Source organism: Amphiprion ocellaris, chromosome 8, assembly GCF_022539595.1.
Source record: "Amphiprion ocellaris isolate individual 3 ecotype Okinawa chromosome 8, ASM2253959v1, whole genome shotgun sequence".
NCBI classification, from domain to species: Eukaryota; Metazoa; Chordata; class Actinopteri; family Pomacentridae; genus Amphiprion; species Amphiprion ocellaris.
In genome coordinates, this window is record NC_072773.1 from 29,784,187 (window position 1) to 29,808,533 (window position 24,347).

General features: G+C 38.3%; 1 protein-coding gene across 8 annotated transcripts in view; it reads left to right on the forward strand.

Annotated features, from left to right (window-relative positions):
* mybpha (myosin binding protein Ha) overlaps positions 1-22,634 on the forward strand; it is a 37,488-nt gene extending 14,854 nt beyond the window's left edge. For 4 of the 8 annotated variants that reach the window (XR_004848018.2, XR_002746576.3, XR_004848022.2 and 1 more), the window contains 4 exons: positions 7,752-7,938; positions 8,047-8,109; positions 12,341-12,383; positions 13,562-13,928. Coding sequence is in view for 4 of the 8 variants with exons in the window: in XM_055012651.1 (XP_054868626.1) it covers positions 7,752-7,938; positions 8,047-8,087 (228 nt within the window). In the remaining 4 variants the exon portion in view is untranslated. Of the gene's footprint in view, positions 1-7,751; positions 7,939-8,046; positions 8,640-12,340; positions 12,384-13,561; positions 13,929-21,744 lie in introns of those variants that run through there. The other 4 variants (XM_055012651.1, XM_035951873.2, XM_035951874.2 and 1 more) reach the window with 4 other exon arrangements.
* The last annotated feature ends 1,713 nt before the right edge of the window (positions 22,635-24,347 follow it).

Genomic DNA, 24,347 nt, shown 5'->3' on the forward strand with positions numbered 1-24,347 from the left:
TATTCCCAAGGGTTAGGGTTAGGAGTATATCTCACATAAACCCACAAACGTCAACCTCCTGGCGTTGCTTTAGAAATAGTCAGTGGATTTCTGAAGTTACTAAGACTCACCATCCCAGTAATAAAACTAGCAAACCATCCAACAGATCATGAGATATTTAAGTCCAGAACAAAGTAGGGGTCTGACTGACCAACATGGTCAGCCATGGAGTCATGGTGCTAGCATAGCTAAAAATGGATCTGCTTCAGTTTCTTTTTTTTTGTAATTGAAGTTTTTATTCCATGTTTTTACATTTTAACCACAGAACACAGACAAAAACACCCAAACAACAAAATGTGAGGTTCAGTACAAAACCAGCTGTCGTAATGCATTAAGTTTGTATTCAGTTTGTAGACAGGAAGGTGCAAAAATTGTCCCATTGTTCCATCGCGTCTTCATTCCTAGAGGTTAGTCGTCCTAACATCTTCTCACAGGCCACATTCTCAGTCATTTTTTCTTTCCACATTTTCAGAGTTGGGGAATGAGGATCCTTCCATAACTTTAGGATCAGACATGCACATGTCACAAGAGCAGTATTTAAAACTCTAAAACTATGTCTGTTTAACAAGGGCACCTCTGTTCTATCTCCTAATAAACATAGTCTAGGTGATTTGGGTACATTACAAGATAACCAACTCTGCATATAACTTAAAACATTGTTCCAAATCGGAAAAACCAAAGGGCACTCCCACAGAGCATGCATCAAAGTACCCTGAGCTTTCTGACATTTCCAACACAGATCATTTCTGCTAATACCCATTTTATAAAGTCGAGAGGGGGTATAGTAATATCTATTGAGAATTTTATATTGAATGAATTTTCCCTTGGCTTCTCTAACATATAATCCACAATTTGACATAATTGAATCCCAAATATCGTCATCTATAAAACAATGTAAATCTTTTTCCCATATTGCTTTTAGACTTTTAATTGTGTTATTATTTGCCCAAGGGCAAACGTTATACCATTTAGAGGCTTTACACAGTAATGGAGGTAATAGCAGAAATGTCTCTACTGGGGTTCTCTCCTGTGATTTATATTTTCCTTTTAAACAGTCCCGTATCTGTAAATACTTCCAAAAGTGGCCATGACCCTCTAATTTGAATTTCTGCTTGATTTCATTAAATGTCATAAAGACATCGCCCTCAAATAAGTCACCAACAGTTCTTATACCTTTTCGTAGCCATTGTGCCCAGTAGATAGACTGTTTGCCAATCTTAATTTTGGGGTTGTTCCATAAAGACGAGTACCTCATGACATACGGATCAAGCTTGTATTTTCTATGTACCTCCAGCCATACCATTTTGGAAAATTTTAAGATTGGATTTTCAAACTTGTCTTTGTTCAACTTTTGAGATAAAGTTTCGATTGGCGTAAATGGAGAAGTAAGTTCCTGTTCAATTAAAATCCAATCCAGGTCAACTTTCCCCGCCCAATGTTTGGCTAGTCTAGACATTTCGAAGGATATACTGTAGTGTTCCACATTGGGCAGGGCTAAGCCCCCTTCCTTTTTCGGCTGACAGAGTCGACTTAGGTTAATGCGTGGTTTACGACCATCCCAGAGAAAGTGTTTTATCATGTTATTGTAATTTAATAATAGTGGCTGGGGGATACATATTGGTAACATTCCGGTATAGTAATTAATAAGTGGGGTTATGACCATTTTCACTGCATTTACCTTCCCCCATAATGTCAAATTTAATTTACTCCATTTATCCAAATTTGTCTTAATTTTGTTTATCAATTTGCCCATGCTGTCAGCCAAAATATCCTCAATGTCTGGGTCCAACTCAATTCCTAGATACTTCATCCCTTTATGCATCCACCTGAAATTGAAACCAGACACAGAGCCGTGACTGCAAGATTGAGAGACTGGCATGGCTTCAGATTTTTGCCAATTAATTTTATACCCAGAGTACATTGAGTATTCATCAATAACCTCTAGCAGAGTTGTAATAGAGTTAGCAGGGTCTTTACTTAAAACCAAAATGTCGTCTGCGTATAAAAACAATTTGTGTTCCCTTCCTCCCCCCAACACACCTCTGATTAGTGAATTTTCTCTAATTTGAATAGCCAAGGGCTCTAGAAAGATGGTAAATAAAAGAGGGCTTAAACTGCACCCTTGACGGGTCGATCTGGAAATATCGAAAAAATGGGAGAGTACCCCGTTAGTAAAAACAGCTGCCTGTGGCTTGGAATACAGAATCTTAATCCAGTGACAAAAATTGTCACCCAAACCAAACCTTTTCAGAGCAGTAAATAAAAAAGACCATTCTACCCTGTCGAACGCTTTTTGGGCGTCTAAAGATATGGCTAACACAGGATCAACGTTGTTTTTGTTCAACCATAAGAGATGTAACAACCTTCTCATATTATCAGATGCAGATCTGCCCTTGATAAACCCAACTTGGTCTTTATGTATAATTTGTGGTAACCCAGTTTCTAATCTTGTTGCTAGTATTTTAGATAATATTTTACAGTCAACATTTATTAAACTTATTGGTCTATAATTGGCTGGGTCCGTTACGTCTTTGTCAGTCTTCGGGATAAGTGATATTATTGCCTGATTAAAACTTGGAGGAAGCAACCCATGTTCAAAAGCTTCATGAAATACTCTTGTTAAAAATGGGCAGAGTGTGTCTGTAAATCTCCTGTAAAATTCAGCCGGAAAGCCATCAATCCCCGGTGACTTTCCAGTTTTTCACCACACCTCTCAGTGACCGGGCCGCCACTGTGGGATACACCACCAAGCTGCTGTGCTCTGTTCGTGGATCTCCTAAGGTCAGACTCACACTCTGACTGTCTAAATGTCGGTGCAGTTTGCACAGTTTTCCATGAATAGGTTAAATAGAATTTGCAAAAGTTTAAATCTTTTTTTTTTGTCTGATTTTCTTACTTTTCTATGACAGTAAAATAATAGATCTTCAGACTAATGATTGGACAAAAGAAGTCACCTTGGGCGTTAGGAAACTGCGACAGCACTGTTTTCTGACATTTAAAAGATCGAACATTTAACCATGAATATAATCAACACTCTATAGTGTTTCTTCTCAAAGTATTATTGTATCATTTGATTGGATGTTTGGAGCACATGCTCACAGAAGAGGTGCAGACAAACCAAAATCTGCCTGGTAAAATGGACTTGCATGTTGGGGCCAAAAGCAATGTGGAGAAGAAATAGCCTAGATAGGGATATAAACACAGTCTGTATGCAACAACAGCAGGCCACATCTCAAAGTTTTAAATTTCGCTGGAATTTTTTTATTGAACCTTGTCACTGTCCTTAAACAAAAAAACAAACAGCGTCTCTTCCTTCTACAGCTCACATTATTTTTCAATACGGTCATGAATATGAATATAAACAAGCAATATTACCTGAATGAGAGAGCAGCCCCAAAGCTTCTCTCAAACCAGCTGGACTTTGCAGAGCCTCGTGACTTCATGGCTCAGTCAGATTTAACTCTGCACAAGTGAAGAAGGTGGGGCGTTTTGCATCCCGGTTTGGGCCTGTAATCTTTCTGTGTAGAGTTTGCATGTTCTCCCTGTGCCTGCGTGGGTTTTCATCAGGTTCTCCGGCTTCCTCTCTCAGTCCAAAGACATGCTGAGGGTAATTGGTGATTCTCAATTGTCTGTAGATATGAGATAGATGAGATGAGGTAGATTTTTCCATAAAAATGTGGATTAAATTTTAATCGAATATAATGAGAAAAGTGCAGTGTGGCTGTTATGGCTGTCACCATCTTCACAGTGTCTTACTCCTCCTGACTCTAAAAGCTGAAACCAAAAATGAACAAAGAGCAGGAATGTGAGTTGAGCTCAGGTAGCAAATCTCTCCAGGCCATGGACTGTCCTGCGATGACCCCACTGTCACCCAGTGGTGGCCACACCCTGAATTATGCATCGATTTAAGCCTTAATACAATGTAAACAAATGAGTTATGTCAAAAGCAATCTTTTTTACAGTTGTCAGTAATGGGGAATGCAGCTGTAGCAACCAAAATAGTTTTTTGTGCCAAGCTGTAAACATGTTTATTTCTGCTGTAAATTTGGGCATTTTAATATGGAAGTTTATGGGGATTGACTCGTTTAAGTGCCAACCTCAAGTGCTGGCTTCATTTTTCACACTTGGTTGAAATTTGGAATACTACTTATAATAAAGGAAGCAGAATGTTGTTTTTTTTAATTAAAAAGCTATTTTTTTTACCAAGGACCTTTGATTAATCATCGGATATACGATATACTGTTTCAACTGAGGTATTAATAACACAGCTACAAAGATGCGCTGTAGAACCGAGGCAGGGCTTGCTCTGGTATGTCTGTGTGAGGTTTCAATATGTCTCTCACTGTTCTTGGCTTCCACTGCTCAAGTTAAACTTATCTTTACAGTTGCCTGACCGACGCACAAAGATTAGGTGGCAGGCCAGGGTGGAAATGCAGTTGATTATTCATCCCGGCTGTCCTTGGCTTCTCCCCAAGGACGGCAGCGGTTGGACGGTCTTCACATGCCAGTATCTGGTAGACAGATGTTTCAAAAACAGCTGAGAATGTTTAGAAGCCATTGCGTGATTTTTTTTCTTTAATGGGGCATTTGTCTGCATGTGAATATAATATTTTACGGCATGGTTCATTGCAGGTGCCAACGACAATTTCTGTGTTTAAGAATAAAGACCTAGTTCCTGGTTTATGCCTGTGCCTGACTTAGACTTGTCTAAATGAGTCTTTCCTGCCGTCTCTGTGGGCCAGAAAGCTTCAGTTCTGCAACCAGAGCAACTGAGTAGTAGCAGCTGTGTGAAACATATCCACTGATCATCTGAAGTCGACTATGGAAAGAGGAGCTTGTAATACCCGTCATACATGAGACCCTCATATTGTGACTGTGTATCTAACCTATGTTTAACCCCATACATACAAAACTGTTGCCACAGATGAATTCCTCAGTATCTCCATTCACAAACTGAAGTTTCTTCTACATCACTAGAACCCATGTAATTAATTATGTGCAGTGTCGTGTCAGTTTCTCTTAAACATTCACTCTGTCTTGCCCAACTACTTGTGCACACTCGTTCCCCCTTTTAACTTCATCATTTATATGGCTACTATAAATAAAATTATGTCCTGCTTAGTGGGTTGTAAGTGTTTCATAGCAAGTGTTTATTGAGCCACTATCTCTTCCATGGCATGGAGTGAGGAGACTGTTGAGGAGGTGCAGCAGAAAGGCATGTTCAGTGGTGTGATAACTTTTCCCACCGTCTCTGATAAAGAGCTGTCACATACAGAGGTAGAGACTACATTAGGAGCTGTGGGAGGAAAGATAAGCAGGAGGAACAAAGAAGAGACAGTGATAAAGACGATGGCCTGTTGTTCTGTCATGGTTAAGTGGAGATGATTCTGTATCGCAGGAGGTACTATTTTTGCCACCCGTCCAGACTGCAGCTCTGGTGTCAGTATGAGTGACTGTCTGTAACATGTGTGGACAAACATGAGACAGAACAGGGAGAAAAGAATATTGAGTAACAGGACTGGGAGAGGTGAATGGATTGGTTTTCAACTGTCTTTGTTTAGCCACTTCTGTCAGTTAAACAAGACCAATAGCTTTGAACTTTGAACATGCACAGAGTGACAACACAATGTAACATGCCAATGTTTAGGATGGACAATGTTCGTCATGTTCGTCGTCTTAGTTTAGTGTGTTAGAATCCTAGCAATTGCTATTTACTATCAAAACAAAGCACAGCTGAGGCTTGTGAAAATTTTACAAGTCATAAATCAAAGTACTGGACAAACCAGGTGACAGTGTTAGATGAAAGGTTCACTGTGGATCACCAATGCTATTCAAATATTCCCAAGGGTTAGGGTTAGGAGTATATCTCACATAAACCCACAAACGTCAACCTCCTGGCGTTGCTTTAGAAATAGTCAGTGGATTTCTGAAGTTACTAAGACTCACCATCCCAGTAATAAAACTAGCAAACCATCCAACAGATCATGAGATATTTAAGTCCAGAACAAAGTAGGGGTCTGACTGACCAACATGGTCAGCCATGGAGTCATGGTGCTAGCATAGCTAAAAATGGATCTGCTTCAGTTTCTTTTTCTGTGTGTTTATGCTTTTACAGGCTGGTTCCAAAATCCATATTCATTACAATCTCCTATTCTCATGTAACCATGGAATATGATGCAAAACACAACTCTTTCTATTGTATAAAACCTGCAGCTTTAACGTATGGTCAGTGTGTTGGTTTGCAATGACATCGCATCGTCAGCATTAGCAAATATCAAGTATTCAGTAATCAGTCTTCTACCTAGGATGGTAAAAATAGTAAATGGGCTACACTAATATAGTGTTTTCCTACCTTTATAGACAAAGCGCTTTACAATTTTGCCTGCCAGTCATCCGTCCTCTTTCCAGCAGCCCATTGGGAGCACCTTGGGATTCAGTGTCTTCATCACATGGATGATGAGGAGCCAGGACTGCCATTAGCAAAAACCTAACTTACCACAACCACCTAAACCACAGCTGCTCCAGTGTGAAAACATGTCCCTGGTTTTTGTCAAATTGGACATGCAGCGGACTCAATAAATGGTATTAGTTTTCATTTCGCAGTGTTTTTACAGATTAGTTTAACTTAAACTAAACTTGACAAAGTCTCTGAGATGTTAGAATCTGCAAGAATCTGAAAAAGAACCAGAAAAATGTTGAATTAAAAAAGAATATTGCATTGCCAAAGCTATTTTGCTATATTAACCCCTAAGTTCCCCTACAATAAATATATTTCATTTAATATTATTCTGGGTATTTAAACCTCAATCCCTACAGCTTAGATGCTGGTGTGTGCACCTGCAGAGCCATGAAAACCCAGTGAGAGGCCACTTGTTTCACACATCATTGAGAAAATTTGGAAACAGTTCAGAAATGTATCAGCTGAGGTGCAACAGAGTCACCTTGCATGAAGTTGGGCCATGAGGTAATCCTCACAGAGAGCGTGCTACTGAAACCCAATTCAATACACCTGGGGTCAGGAAAAGGTTTATGTTTCTTCCACTCTATCCAACTCTCACACTCAGCACCAGTGATCCGAGCTCAGTGGAAAACAAGCTGGAAACAGACACTACACAGTTGCTGTGTTAAAAGCTTGTACTGATAAAAAAAAAAAAAAAAACAGATCTGATCAGTGGGTTTGCTGTAATAAACTGTTGGGATTTCCACTGCAGTTTTCAACTCGAGAGGAATATTTATTGCATATTTATTGTCTAATGCGATTTAGAGAGACTGACAGCCTCTTTGGATATGGTAAAGACATTGACATTGACTTGTTGGAGCACAAAGTGTATAAGATAGACAATCATATTTATGAGTGTTAAAGGAGCTTTGTAAAATGCTGATCATCATACATAAAATTATACATTTTTTCTTCATTTTCTTGTTGAATAAACCTTTTATTGTAGTTTTTATTGTCCTGCAAAAACAATTTCTAATTGAGAGACAGTAAAAAAACGGAACTAAATTATAACCTTAAAGTTCATTCCAGGTTTCTGCTTCCGTTTCAAAAACTAGCACAGGTGCTAATGTAAGTTCAAGACATGAGCATGAGCTGAGAGGAAATTTTAGAATATGTCATAGCATCAATATGCCTAAAGACCAAGATAGAATAAGGTAAGTTTGAGGAATGGAAATGTTAATGAGTGTATAAATGTGTCCTCTCCATCTCTCAGCCAAAGATTGAGTGGCTGAAGAATCAAATGATAATTGGTGACGACCCAAAGTTTCGTCAGCTCTCCAACCAGGGCATTTGCTCCCTCGAGATCCGTAAGCCCTGCAGCTTCGATGGTGGCGTGTACACCTGCAGAGCCAAGAACGCCCAGGGAGAGGCCACTGTCTCCTGCAAACTGGAGGTCAAACGTATGTATCTTGAGAAATATGGTCTTCCAAACCATTATGAGATACACTGGTATTTATGTCTGTACACACTGAAATTTTTAACTAATACTGACCTTGTTCTCCCAACAGAGGTTATTCTTGCAGAGACTGACAAGGAGAAGGGCAAATAAACCAATAACTAAACCCTCGGCGGTAAGAAATACAACATTAGTTGGTAATTAATTTGCTAATTGTACCAGTTAATTAATGGAATCGACTGTCCACTGTTTCCATTAAGCATGTATATTTGTTTTTCATCCATGAATATGCAATAATGTCTGAGCCAGCCACAATGTTATGTTGTTTTTCTTTCCGAGGAGCGTCAGTAGAAAGCAACTGGTTTTTGAAGAAATTCCACTTCTCATCCAAGAGGCTTCTGACTCAAGAAGTAAGGGAGAGCTCAGAACTGAAGAAGCCTCTTAAATGAGATGAATCGTCTTCAAATACGAAAATGAAAAGTTCGGTAGCTTTCTACTGAAGGTCTTAGGATTACCGTGACCTGGATGACTGAGAATCTACACAGAACTGCTTGGCAACTCCTAAAAGAAAGCCTAAACAGACCTCTTTCTGGCCATATATTTTGGATCACAGATGATCATAAGAACAGAACAGGCTTCTCCTGAGACCTATAGCATGCAAAACATGTCATTTGTGCAAATAAATGGACCAGGCCCTAGAACAGACAGCCCTCCCTTGTGCTTGTTTCCTCATGTGTTGTAGGAGTTTTTGACTTTGTTCTCCACTCAGCCACCCATTCCTCCATGGGTGAGTTCAACAGGAACTGTTGGCATTCTTTAGCAGACAGGTCTCGACCCAAAACTTCCATTCACTCATGAGCGCAGCTATGACGTTTTTATACAACTGTGCAGCTGTTTTTTTTCCTGCAGAGCTGAACTGGCCCAGCTGTGTTGTTTTAAAGGAAGCCCCAGATATGTTACTTGTGGGAGCACATTTCAGTGCTATATATTTATCTCCTAAGAAATAGTTTCTTATTACCGCTTTCACACAAAAGCCTTGTGCTTGAGAGATAACCACACAGTTGTCTGAGATTCAGATTGATAATACTCCCACGGCTGCTGACCAGCCATGAGTGACAGCATTCTTAAACACACTGCATTACATTAAAACCAGTCACAACTAATGTTCGCGTCTCTCTTGCCCTCCTCTTTCCTCCTCATCTCTGCTTTCTCCTCTGTACATCTTGTACTTTGCCAACCCTGCTTTTGGATGTGGTAATGTGCCAAAGATTAATGTCGGTGCAAAAGAAATGCCAAATTTGATTGTTTTTACAGCTCTCGTCTTTCTATTTATACCTCACTATTACTCACATTCATGTTTGGCATATTGGTGTTTTAAATGCTTGAGTGGTGTAGCCTTTCAAGGAGTGTCGGGAGGCTTTACTCATTGTGTTGCTTCAAGTGTTGACAAGAGAGGCCTCATTAAAGTCTTTAAATAAAGCATAAAGTGGTGAACGACAGTGGCAAGATGAAAAATACAGAAAGGAGAGACACTTGAGAAGGTAAGAATAGCAAGATATATGTCTAAACTGTCTGGTAAAGAGATGCACTGGATGGTTGAAGGTTGTAAAGGAGTTAGAGAGCGAAGGATAGTGGTTTAATTCTACTGCTAAAGGACATGCCACTAGTTCTTTTTACAGGACTATGAAACACTACCACTTTCCACACCTACTTTATGTCACACATGAAGAAGAAGCCAATTACATTAAATAATTTCTCAATGGCAGTTTTTTTTCTCTCTGCAGTTAGTTTTTTTCTCCTAAGCAGAACTTAATCTTGACCAAAAGCCTCCCTGGAGTAATAAAATGCACAACAATTTAGGTAGGACAAGGCATTAGATAACACAGTAGTGAGTGATGCTTTTAGTGGGATTCTTCTATAACTCATTCAGGAAATTTGCTTATTATTTACATTTTCAACCCAGTTAATCAATGATAAGGCTCCATTATTTGTAATACCTTTTAGCCAAGGTTGTGAGTTTAAACTGCTGTTCAGTTGTAATTTAAACTGCTAAATTTGTGATGTGAAATCAGTGGACAAATGAGTGTAGGGTGTCACGGCAGATTTTAGCAAACATTGTTAAAGTCTAAATTAATTGCATATTTAGTGGAAATTGCTTACATCAGTTGGTTGTGAGTTATAATGAGTATTTATAGCACCAGGACTGGAAATGACTAGATTCTAAGCAGTTTATCCTATTGCTCCCCTCCTCCCCCTTTAAGACAAGTTGTCTTGTCCAGTTTGAGAATTATCAGATACACAAGAAAAGCAGGACTGTCTTTTACTGGGCTCATCAGCTTCTCTGATTTTTCTTTTTAATATCGGTATGTAGCAAAAAATAGACTAATAACAGAGAAATCCCAGCTGACATTGGTCCAGACCACGAATCTTTATTAGAAATTAAAACTTCCATCCAAACACATGCGCAACGAAAAGGAAAATAAAAGTAATAGTACATTGAGAACATCGCCATTATGGCTACATAGAAAGAACAAAGTGCCACATAAAATTTTAAAAAACTAGTGCAGTGCCACAGGCATGTTAGCATCAGCTAAAAAAAATCACAATCTCAACAAGAAAAGCACTCAGAGCGCGCGATACTCCACCAAGACTTTTCATTCCCTGACCTTGTGCTGAACACAGGTGTTTGTTATGCATGTGTTCGTTATGTACGGCCTGACCTAAATATGTAGGGTGGCGGGAATCGATGGGACTCAGACACCCCCACAATTTAATCAATTGTTCCTTGTTTCATTTCCAAAAATTCGGCAGCTGTAGATTTGTAGTAGGATCGCAATCATGTGTACGTGTGTATGTACTGTTCACTTGTCATAGTTACAGTGAGGCCATGCTGCTATTTCAATGGGAAATCCTTAACAAATCCGTGGATCCAGATTATAAGCCGCATCACTGCCAAAATCTAATCACTTGGTCCTTGTGTCATTTCTGACCTTCCCTGAAAATTTCTTCTAAATCCATTAGTCTGTTTTTGAATAATGTTGTGCACAGATGGAAGGAAGGAAGGAAGGAAGGAAGGAAGGAAGGAAGGAAGGAAGGAAGGAAGGAAGGAAGGAAGGAAGGAAGGAAGGAAGGAAGGAAGGAAGGAAGGATGGATGGATGGATTCACATGTGCGGATCATTACATAACTCCACCGTGTTCCTTGGTGGAGTAAAAATGGTCACTACTCATCCAAATGACTGCACGTCCTCAGATCCCCATGTTTGAAGGTGTATGATTGGCTGTATGAATCATGAAATGTGCAAAACAAAAAAAAACACATACTCACATACAGACTGAGATTTGTGCATTTATTAGTGAGATTAGCAACAAGTCTGAGACACTGAGTTTCACATCCAGATCTTGAGTGGGATAATTGTGAGAAAAAAAATTCACAGAGTTGAGACTTACATTTGATCACTAAGAAAAAAAATCTGATACCATTTTAATTCAGTTCAGTTTTTATAAAGTACCAGTTTACAGCACGTCAGATCAAAGGACTTCACATAGTCATCAGAATGCATCTCAGAGTGACATTTTAATCAAATGTTGGTGTCCAGCTCAAATTTTATTTTGTAATTGGGAAATATAACAGTAAATGCATTAGTGGAAGATTGCGATGTCATTCTGCAGCTTTACCTTGAATACAGGGCCTCACTTCCCTGTCTTAGCTGTTGATACTGGCCAATAAACTGGATGCAGTCGCCGTGCCACATGCACACTGCAAAGTGACCTTCAGTGTGGTCAGGGACACAAGTGTGTTCACACTATACTGTAAACGGGGTCACATGCCTTCCTGACCACCCTACAAATGAGGCTCAAGCGATCAGATCTTAATGCATTCTCAATGTGTTTGGATGCATTCACACCTGTATGTACAGCTGTCCTCCTGCGATCAGATTACCAGAAGTGTAAACTGTGCTCTATAAATGACGTGATCATGCTCGTGAGTCTGTGCACAGTGTCAGGATGTGGTCCCATAAGACGCAGCCATACATGGGAGGGCCCCACAAGGGGGAGAACGAGGGATTAGGCAGGGAGCGCCTTTGGGTGGGAGGTAGCGGTGATGTCAGTGCGGCACTCCACAGCTTCTAAAAATGACTCCAGATGATGTGACACACAGCCAAACTCTTCACATTACCATGAGTCAACAGGCCAAGTGGAGTGCTGTGAGAGGAAGGGAGAATGGGCTAAGAGGGCAAAAAAACAAGCCAGAAGATAATCCTTGATGGAAAATACCCAGGGGAGCTCACAAGCACACACGCACATAGAAGACCTTAAAAACATCAACACACACATTGGTGGCTGAAGTGATTAACACCTGATGACCCCTTTAACCCTCCTCTTTCTCTAATCATCTTTCCATCAGTGCCTATAAAGGACCAGCGGAAGTCCACGTCTTATGTTTTAAGGTGAGTGTGTGTGTGTGTGTGTGTGTGTGTGTGTGTGTGTGTGTGTGTGTGTGTGTGTGTGTGTGTGTGTGTGTGTGTGTGTGTGTGTGTGTGTGTGTGTGTGTGTGTGTGTGTGTGTGTGTGTGTGTGTGTTTCCTGTTCTGTGGAGATCTCGTTACAGAGTCACATTGTGGGGACACACCTCCCTTTTGTGGACATTCACAAGTCCTCAAGATAAGTCTTAAAATTTAATGAACGTATAAGTAATGTAATGTCCTTTGAAGTGATGTAAACACGACATGTTTTTGTGCCCCAAACAGTGTTGTCATCACTCCAAATAATTGTATAGTAATGTATTACTTTGTAATGCTTTTCCTAATGAAGCATAAACTAAGTCACAAATCAAGGGCCAGAGTCTAAGACTCGACCGTGTTCAAATGTTAAAGATATACAAAAGAATCACCAAGAGAAGTCAGCGTTTGGAGGCAGCAGGATTTCTTGTTGACAAAAATCCAGGATTAGTTCTTAGCAGTGATTAACACCACAAGAAAAAACGGAGATACTGAGCTATGCATTGTCTTTTATGCTTTGGGAGTTGATCATTTTTCCCATGCCTATAGGGCATATTATTGGAGTGACAGTTCTGACACTATTATACTTTTCTAAATCTATTTGTCAGATCATGATGTCAGGTTATCGTATTTCACCCCTAGATCTCGCTTTACAGAAGACATGCGCATCAGGTTATCATTAGGTCATGTTTTACAGAGAACATGTTCAAACTTTGCCCTAGTATTTTGAGACAGATTACATGCATATTATACCTTTATGTATTGTTATGTTTCTGATACACCTCTTTCAAAAGTTATATTACTTTAAGTTTACACCATTATGTTTTGAGTAATCCACTTATCATTTGATTTGTCTTCACCCCAACAATACATGTTTTCCTTTATGATCCTCCACAGACACACACCATACCATCAAAACATCGGTGATTACTAAAACCTTCATCATTATATATTTTACACGTATGTTTTAACTCTGGTCTTCAGTCTAATAGCATTTGCCATAATTATATCATCTTTTACTTTTAGCACATTGTACCCAAAAAATATTACACTACATACCTATACAACTGGCCCCAGCATATAAAAAAATCTCTCTAATCCTTTGTGTATGTCTCCTATTTCTTCCAGAGTGTTTGAGGAGGTTAGAAAAAGTTGTCGCGGGCTGTGCGGCATTGTGTACATAATGAAGAAAGAGACAAAACACCACAGCGACATCTCCATATCTATTTCTACTCACTCATCCTGACTTTTTCACTTCTAGTGTGCAGGGAAGACACACACCATCCTGCATATCTTAGTTTGCCAATTGTTGTATGTTATTTTAATTGGTGACATGTTTGTAAAGCTATAGTTACCGTGTTTTTTTTCTGCCTTTGCCCATTTGCTGTTTGTTACGGTACATATACAGTATATGTACAACTCAATAAAACTGAATCCTCGGAGATGGTATTGCAATGACTGTATGGATGTTTAATAAAAATTGTATTTTATTATATATTATGTGGATTTCTGCACAAATTTCAAGACATTTCCAATCAAATGTCACACATGGTTTTATACTAGACACAGTTTTGAGGTTTGTCGGATTTGTAGCAAGTTGTATAGCACTATATTTGAGAATTGGCACGTGTGAAGAAGTTGATTCATGAAGATTTTTTAATACTTGGTAGCCATTCAGATACATTAGAATTTATCTGGCAAGGTTTCAAGATCCAAATGTAAAATTTCTGCTGCCACTGTGAGTGGTACTGAGTGGGATTTTTGTTTATCTTATTCTGATCAATGGTAAATAAAATATGGGGTAAAAAAAAAACATTTGGATGTAGTCAAAAGAGAAAAAACACAACAAAACAAGCACTTTCTACAGTATTCTAGTGAGGTTAGTTAAAACACCATGAAAAGCTGTCAAAAATGCCCCTTATAACAAATAAGGATAAATGGTTTAATGTTTGGTAGCAGTTTATGTTCTCTAGACATGAAATAAAAGGAAACTTATACTTAAGTAAAAGGAAATAAAAAAATAGTTTATATTAATGCACAATAGACCTGAGCTTGTTTTCCTGGTCTTTGGGTTTTGTTTTTGTTTTGTTAAATTCCTTCCTGTGTGTTTTTCTTTGTCATGTCTCCTGTGTCTGCTTGTTTGTGTCTCCCCCTGTCACTTTTTATCTTCCACGTCCCTTTTCAGTTACTTCCGGTTTTATTTTGAAATTACCTTTCCTTGTGTATCACTGGTGTCTTTACTTCTACCCCTTGTCTGTTTTTTTCTCCTTTTTGATTGCCCTTATTAGTTTCACCTTTGTCTCGTGACTTACCTGTATTTTGTCTCCCTGATCAGTTCTCTGTGTATAAATAGTCTTGTCTTTGCTTTGTCCTGTTTGCCTCCCTCGTGTTCCCCTGCCTGGGTACCACTGTTCCCTCTAAGCTGCGCGCGTGCGCAATTGCGCACTGCTGACACGGTCTCCGCGCATAGAAAATCTGCGCTGCGCACACACAAAAAAATCCAACCTAAATTGTAAATAAAATAAACACGTAACAATTCATTCTGTGCTATTTTTCAATGTGAGTCAGTGAGTGACCAGTGACTGGCTGCTGCAGCCAATGATGCGATTCACATACGTATTTACCATAGACTGTATATAATGGTATTTACGCAGCTAATCAACGTCCTGCGTCCTTATGTGTAGCCACCGTTGTTCTCATAGATATGAATGAGTAGATAGGACACGCCCCTTTGAGCTGCGTGCTACAGCGAGGCTAAGCTAGTGGGGGCAAAGTTTCAGTGCATTCTGTTGATGTAGACGGCGTGAAAACGGAAACAAGAAGAATGCCGGCTCACTGTGCTGCATACAGTTACACACTACGTCGTACGATTGAGACAAGGAAACTTGGAATGACTTTTCATAGGTAAGAATAGTTTTTGGCTCTTTTTTCATTATGAAATCTTGTTGAGAGCTTCCAGTCTATGAGAGCTAACTAGTTAGCCACTAGCAAAACACTAAGGCAAGCTAGCAGCTTGACAAGCAAATACCAGACGATTAATAGTAGCTGTAGTATAGTTGTACAAGCAGTAGTAGTAATACTAAAAGTACAAGCAGCAGTAGTAGTATAAACAGCTGTTAGAGTCGTAGAAGTAGTGTTAGCATTTGTAATAGTATTACAAGTTGTAGTAGCAGTGCCAGTATCAGCAGCAGTAATGTACTACCACTACTAGTAGTAGTAGTCACATTGCTATTACTACCACCAATACTACCAATAGTAGTTATAAAGCCTAACTCATGTATATCCAGATTACCATCTATGTTCTTCCTCCAAACCCATTTTATGATTGGGATTACAGGCAATTCTTTAGGACTGCTCTCAAATAATTGAAATGTTACTAAACAAGGTTATACTTATCAAATTAAATAGCTCTGGTCTCCAGTATATTGGCGAATTCGGTTATTTGTACTTAATTTATTAGCATGATTTATTTTTAATATGTTGTGTACAGACTTACTTACTTCTCTGTCTACTTTTCTTACTCCATGTAGGTTTCCCAGAGACTACGGGTTGAGGAGGAATTGGAAGTTTGTCGGCTTAGACCTGGTGTCATTCCATCAGTGTTAAACTTCCCGGCTCATCTTGGAAGAGTACGTGCCAGAAAGACCACGACCAAGCAGCCTTGAGATCTTAGGCAGCGTCTCCCTCAGGTGGGTGTCAACGGTGTTCACGGTCAGGTCTGTGGTAATCCCGTCAAAAAACAAAACAGAAAAAAATCTAGATTATAAATCAACATGTAACGAAAGCACTCTGTGTATAACGCCATAGTGTAGAATGTAGTTCAGAAAATGTCAAAGTATAGTATACTTTACTCAAGAATAACATAGTATGGCCTGTAGTTCATAGTATAGCATGTCTGCAAAAAAACCCCATAGATTATTATGTGGTTCAAAAAGCGCAAAATGATAGGATGTTGCCTAAAATTGTCATGTATGATATGTGGTTCAAAATATGTCATAGTGCAATATATTGCCAAAATAGTATGTTATTCAAGAAAACATCATAGTATAATATGTCGTCTAAAAAATGCCATAGAATAATATTTCATTGCACAAGTAAATGTATAGTAAGTTTTAAAACTGTTCAAATTCTTCTAATATGTTGCTAAAAAACAACAAAAAAAACTAAAACAAAAAAAAAAGTCAGTAATATGTCAAATAAAAAAGCCTATAGTATAGTGTGTCGCCCAACAAACATCATAGTATAGCATGTCACTCTAAAAACGTCACAGTATAGCCTTTAGGCCACAGCTGTCAGTAGATGAGGAGCAACACAAAAACAGTCCAAACGCTGCTTTCCAGAGGGTTAGACGAGAATTTATTTGAAAGAGTAAGTTTACAACAACACAACATGTGAGGGGGTTAAAAACAAATGGGTGTTAGTAAAATAAAAATAAATAAACAGAACTAAAAGTGAACTTCATGTTGACATTGATGGGCATTCCAACCAGGAACAAAGTAAAAGATAATCAATACGAAAAAAAACTCTTCCTGTTCACCTCTTCAAGCCCAAAAACACACCGCAGTAGCACCCTAAACTAAAACTACCAATGGGTTCCCTGTTTTCCTTTTTGAACAATTTGAAGGTCCCTCTCTATCTCCCCACACATCCACCAACCACTGGAACACATCTCCAAAGTTCTGCCGAGCCAGCTCAGCTTCCCTTCAGAAGAAGTGCCGCCACCTGCCAGATGAAGGAGCCTTTTGAGAGGCAGCTGGCATCGTGATTGGACTGTACTTTGGTCTGTTCCAATCCAGCTTCAGCTCCAGAGACAGCAGGCGGGACGAGTCAACGGAGGCCGGGTGGACGAAGGCATGCAGCTGAGTACAATCCAGAAAACAACAGAGGAGGAGTGCAGGGCCAGAACAAGCAGAGTAGCATCGTATGTCTCTTAGAAAACATCATAGTATAACCTTTGGGATGAAAAAACGGCATAATATACATCGTATATTGTACAAATAACAAGTCAAAGGAAAGAGACATCAACTGTAGAATTGTAGTAATTGTGGCCTGACTGATTTACTGATTATCAGTATTTTATTTTTTACTGATTTACGGAAATAAATACATTCAAAAATGGTGCTACTTTGGCTCTGAACCTTTATCTACCTGTGGTCGCTCTGTCTTCTGGAGTGATTTGATTGGTTATACGTCATGAATAAAACTCCTTTAACATCTGTAAACAAAACAAAAACGTATCAAAGTTTTCTGTTAGAGTTTGTGTTCTTCTAAGTTTAACTCCAAGATTTTAAATACTTTCATTTACTGCAAATGAATATCTACTCCAAAAGTCTCACTAATAATCATTATCAGCCTTAAAAACCCACAAAACACCCCTCTATACTCGACCAAACTTAGTACAGTCCGGTTTCCCCTTCTATCAATCTGCTTGGAATCGTCCACTTCCTGTTTGTCAAAGTGGCCTTCTACTTGGACAGGTTTTGTTGGAGCTCATACAGCAAATATTTTGGGTAACTGCACTTTAATATGGATGGATGACACTGAATTAGAGTCCGTTTTGTTGAGACTGAGTTAAGATGTGTAGCTCTGTCGTTAAATAGGAAATTTTTTCTCAGAATTCACAGAGAAAAGTCTGAAATGTTTGCTCGGTTAGCGTCCCACATGTTCTTTGGCTCAGCTAAAGCTAACTCTCCAACTTCTGGATCTCTTGAGTTGCTTGTTGTTAAATTATCTTGCTAGAGGTGCTGAAGCTCAGAAAGTCTGAGATGTTTGTTCAAAATAAGCTCATTCTCAAGTCTTATCTGAACTGTCCTCTTTTGTTTGAACTTTCCCTAAACTTAGGAGTTAATGACAGAGCAGCACATCCAGACTCAGTCTCATTTATGTAGAGATTAAACTTCAGTGTCATTCATTGATGTTAAAGTGCAGTTTTTCAAATGTTTGTTGCACATGCTCCCGACCAAACCAGTCCAGGTGGAAGATGATGTGAAGAGAAAGCTCCAGAGGATAAATATCACACATTTACGTTGGAAATAAATGTCCTTTAATTAGACATTGTCATGCAAAAGTTGGATTTCCCTTTAATGATGTTCAAATCTTTGTTGAGTGTTTTGTTGATGTTGGTTTCTAAATGTTTTTTGACACTCGGCCCCAAAGATTAAAACCTTCTACGGCTCACAAGCTGCAACGATTCACACATTATCAACTATCTTTCTGACTAAACTAAGATAAAAAGTGAAAAACTGTCTGATTCCTGCATCATGAATGTAAATCTTTTTGGTTTTTATGACAGTAAACTGAATATATTTGGGTTTGACATTTTATAAACCAAAACAAGAAATGAATTACTGGAGAAAACGACAGTTTAATGGACAAAGAAAATGTGTTTTCTAACATATATGGCTGAATTACTCCAACATTACAAGATACATACAATTTTAATTCAATTTTATTAATATAGCGCCAATTACAGGTCAAATTGTCTCAAGACTTTATTTTTATATTTTTTTGTCATATTTAAAATATGACAAAGTAAGAAATTTAAACCTCTTGACTAATCCAATTTATTATTTAGTTTTTAAGAGACTAATTGACAAAACTTTCTCCACTAAAACTAATAAACATGAGGTCAAATAGAAGGAACAGTTTTAAATACTACAGTCCCACGACGACAAGAATAAAGTTTGTCAACAAAACAAAATCTGCTGGTGGATTCCATTAAAATCCTAATAAATGATAAAAAAAAAGTGTGATACTAAAGGTTTGTGGTGCTAAAAATGTTGAACATCTGGATGGAGGTTGATAAAAGTTGACCTCCCTTCATTTCTCATTTCATTTCTCTGGAGCAGACTCCATGGATTTTATGGATGGTGGTTAAAGACCTGCTCTTCTAGTGGTCTTCCTTCTAGTCGCTGTAAAAATTCACTCCATCCTGGCCGACTTCAACACCTCTTCATGACAACTTGTTCTGCCTCCGACCTCGTGGAAACTCAAGAAACTCGGGAAAACATGTCGAGACTCGAAGAACTCGTCGGGCGGGGGACGGTGTGGTGGGCGGTGGGGGAGTAGAGGGGGGAGGCCGCCACCCACGTCCCCGCCTACTCTCCGCCCTGACTCCACCCAGACTCCGCCTTGGCTCCACCCATGTGGTCACTTCGGAAACTACGATGCCAAAGGGAGGACGAATTTATTTCTTTTTATCTGATCTGTAGCTCAGTGAGTTAAGGATTTGCCTATGGAGCTGCAGGTCGCTGGTTCAAGACCAGACACTTCTTAAATTTTCTCAAAATTCTGACAAAGACAAAGAAAGAAAACTGCCAGTGGCGGGTCTTGAACCTGCGACCTTCCACTTGGTAGTCTGTCTTCTTTTCCCCTGAGCTATTCGCTCAGATACTAATTCTTCTTTTTTTTGCGCATTTATCATCTATTTTTTGTCGTTTTTGATTTTTTTTTTTTAACTTGAGTCTCGACTCGACCGTTTTTGTCAGGAGGTGGGACTTCAGCCTTTGTGCTGGAGGGTTGAACCCTCAGTTCCAAGACTTTCCAAGCCTCCAGACCTCCCGAGTCCTCAGGACCTGAGCTTTCACACAGTCTGAGGGCTGAAATTTTCTAAGTCCCACAGTAGTTCTCTGTTAGATTGAACTTTCAGACAGTCCAAGGACTGATATCTTCTAAGTTCCTGAGTAGTTCTCTGTTAGTTTGAACCTTCAGACAGTCTGAGGGCTGAAATTTTGTAAGTCCCACAGTAGTTCTCTGTTAGTTTAAACCTTCAGACAGTCTGAGGACTGAAATCCTAAAAGTTTCTCAGTACTTCTCTGTTAGTTTGAACTTTCTGGTTAACAGAAGCCTTAAAACTTGTGACCATGAGTCTTGATTTCACATTTAGACCATCCATCTGAGTTCTTCTCAGACCTTCACCTGTGGGTTTTTTAGAAATCCTTAACAAACTTTGATTCTCTTCACTGAACAGTAAAGTTTGTGGAGATCAGAAGGTAACATTAGTTTGATCAATGCCTTCAACTACTAGTAGACTTTATCTGGAAATCAGTTTTCTGAAATGAGTTCTTAGTAAATCTGTCCACAATCAAACCAAGAACATAGAAAGAGGAAATGTTTGAAGAAACAACTTGATGTTTTCATTTCAGACTAGAAAACGCTTTAAGACTTTGATCTGTTTTTGCTCTTTTTCATCGTTTTATTGTCTCTTCTGTTTAATTTGATCTTCTAAAGTTTAACTGGTGTCTTTTCAAATGTCTTTAGTTTGATTCTTCTTAAATGTTTAGTTTTGCTCTTTTCTCACCTTTTATTCTTTTCTAATATCTGATTTGATTTTGAAATGTTTTGTCTTTTTAATGTTTAATTGTTGTTTTTTCAAATGTTTTATTGGCTTGTTTCCTTTTCTTTCCCTGTGTTTAATTTTTTGATTAAATCTTTAAGGTTTTTCTTTTTAAATGTTTTACCACCTTTTAATGTTGAATTTTCTTTTTAAATGCTTCATTGTATTTTCTGTTTAATTCCTATTTAAAGTTTTATTGTCTTTAAGATTTAATTTTTTAATTAAACATTTAATTTTTTAATTAAATATTTTGTCTTTTTAAAGGTTTAATAATCTAATTAAATGTGTATTTTTTTAAATGTTTAATATTCTTCTTGTTTAATTGTATTTGTTAAATGTTTAATGATCTAAAATATTTCATCTTCAATGTTAAATATTTTTGTTTAATGTCATAATTACATGTTTTGTATCTTCCATTTAATTATCTAATTAAATACTTTGTCTCTTTAATATAATTTTATTGTATTTAATGTTTAGTTTTCTTGTTAAAAGTTTTATTGTATTAAACATTTTTTCCTTTGATTTAATTGCTTTTTTATATGCAATTTATTTCTTTAATCTTTTTTTGTCAAGATTTTAACCCCAACCTTAAAAATGAAACAAACCCTTAAATCACAATGAAAATATTTCTGTTGTCACAATCATGAGTTAATCAATTATTCACTTTATCAATTCAGCTTTATTTGTTTAGCATCTTTCACACAGATTACAAAATTAAACAAAGAGAAAAAACTGCTAAAACTATGATTAAAACAGTTAAAAAAAAAAAAAAAAAAAAAAAAAAAAGATGTAACATGGTAATAAAATGTGTTGTGTCCAGGGGATGAAGGGAGTTTATTGAAGTCTTCTTGGGCTCACGGTAAATCATTTAAAATATAAACTTGATAGTCAGTCTAAGGAAACTGCAGAGCGACAGAAGAACCAACAATATCTCCTTTTTTCTCCTTTAATGAGTCGACTCTTCTTGTGCTTTCAGACCAAAGAACTACAGACTCTTCACAACCTGCTCAAACTCTTGGTACAGGACCTCACCACACGGGTCAAGAAGGTTTCCTTCTCCTCATTTCTACTCTGAAGCTCACCTTCTCCTGCTCAAACTGCTGACAAATGTTTCTGCTGCTCTAAAGTCTGCTCTCCAGAACTTCCTAAAAACTCTCAAAGTCTCTTCTGCTGCAGGTTGCTTTGTAGAACTGTTGAAGAAAACCTCACTAAACCACATGGAGGGGCCTCAAGATAGTCGTCCAAATGAAACCGAACAAAAACCAAACTAGCACAACCCAAACGCTAAAGTCTCCTGCAGCCTACCAGAGAACCTCTGAGAACAGAGAATCAGGACAGGAACTCTTACCTTTTGGACAACCAACGTTGGTTCACAAGAATACAGAATGTGCCTGACCAAAAACCTCTGAAGACTCACTACAGCCAAGATAAAGAACCAACTCAGCTGCAGCAAATCCACAAATTCACTGCACACATTAGCACCATGTGTTAACTGTGGCTAAAGAACCACATTTACCAAGACAACTATCCAGTACAAAGCCCTAAAACACACCAAGAAACACATTAAAGATGATTTTACTGCTGGAAGCTGCAAACCAACGCCTAAAGAACAAACTAAAGTAACGGCGCCAAACCCAGTTCTGTGGTGAAGAGAAGCAGAGGAAATGTTTGTCTGCAGCTAAATAAAGCAGGAAGACACTGAGCTGCTCAGGTGTTCCTGATAACACCAAGCAGCCACCTGGACAGCCAATAGGAACACAGCTTACTGGAAGTCCAACATGTGATTGCTCTATTCTGTAATCAGCTATGACTGCGCCGTGATTTTAATTCAATTCCCCACAGGAAGATTAAAAAGGATCAGGACGAGCTCATGTCTGATTCCATTCTTCAACCCGACAACATGAGTGATACAAACTGTTAATAGAAATGTATGTTTTGTGCCGTTTCTCAGTAGGCCACTGTTTAATCCCTGTGTCTATTTCCTGTAGGAGTCCTGGTTTGCAAGACAGTTCCCTTTGTGCAAACCACAGCCATAGTGACAGGAATCCTCACAATGACCTGCATTGCCATTAAGAGGTACCAGGGCATTGTATTCCCGCTGAAAATGAGGCGGCAGTACTCGTCCCAAAGAGCATTCAAGATGCTAGGTATGTTTGCAGGAGTGGCTTATTATGCTTTTAAGAGCACAACCTCTGCTCTGTGAACAAACGAAACAAATGAAAGATGGAGTCGATTCACTGAAAGTAAATAAACACGTGTTAGGCCTCTGGTGTACTCGCATCGAGCGACATCACGTGTGCACGTTGGCCATTTTGCTCCTTTTATGTGTTCTGCACCCAGCATGAACACTGTACTTCCACAAAATTCAATTAACAAAAGAATAATCCTGCAGAATAAACCATGTCTGTGGACGTTCGAGGAAAAAGCCTTCAACAAAAGCTGAAATATGCTTCTCCTGGTTGCATGGAAACAAACATGCACAGGATGCTTTGATGTTTGTCTTACACTTGTATGGATTCATAAAAACGATGCTTGCATGCTTTTCATTTTACACTTTAAAGCCACATTCCTAAATGGAGATAAATTAACTGATCAGCTTGTCTTATGAGCAGACTTGATGCATTGTTGATAGTGGTAATTGTGTGTTTCAGTTGCTTTGCAACCTATAGTTACTCATGGCAACCTTGAAACAGAGATGTTAAGATTGCAAAAAGCCATGCAAGTAGACCACAGACAACAACAATGCAAATGCCTCTGTGCACATCTTTAGTTCCGCTGTAATCCCTCAAACAATCCAGGTGCCACATTTGTGTGTTAATTAAGCAACAATTATGTGAGGTCGAAGTTGTCCATTAAGATGTCGCTTTAGCTTTCTACGCTATAATTTCAACCAAAGCAACATAGTCACCTCCCAGATTCTTACCACGTTTACTTACACTGAAAAAAGAAAAGACTTGGAACAACTTAATTGAATTGTTTCATGTGGTAACATCTAATTATTTAAGATATTTGAAATTAGGTTACTGAGTTACATTAACACAATGATTTAAGTTACACCTACTTAATAACCTAATAATTCAATGATTCTCAAATCAACATTTTGCATTAATCGAACTTAAAATTAAGAAAGTCAACTTAAAATTTTCAGTTTTTCCAACTCAGTAATTTGCATAACCCAAAAGTAAAATAATGCTCCTTTCTAACCTAATATTATGGTTTCATGAAAATTACTTTTTGTAGTAACCTTGAAATGAAATGTAATTTTAATATAACTAAAATTACAATTTTAAGTTGGCTGAGAATATTTTAAAAAACCAAAAAAAACAAAAACCAAATCTGATCGGGTTTTTTTATACTTTATTGTGTAAATGTTAAATTCATGGCCACCAACACAGCTTTTGGGCCAACACAGTGCACGTTTGTCCTTTTTAAAACACATGCACAAAATGCACAACTGTTAGTAAGACCACAAAGTATTTGTTGGCAAAGTGCAAAATAGTGCATCAAATAGGGATGGGACGAGATCTCGTGGCACGAGATCTCGCGAGATAAAAATGTCACGAGAATTCCCGTGCACGC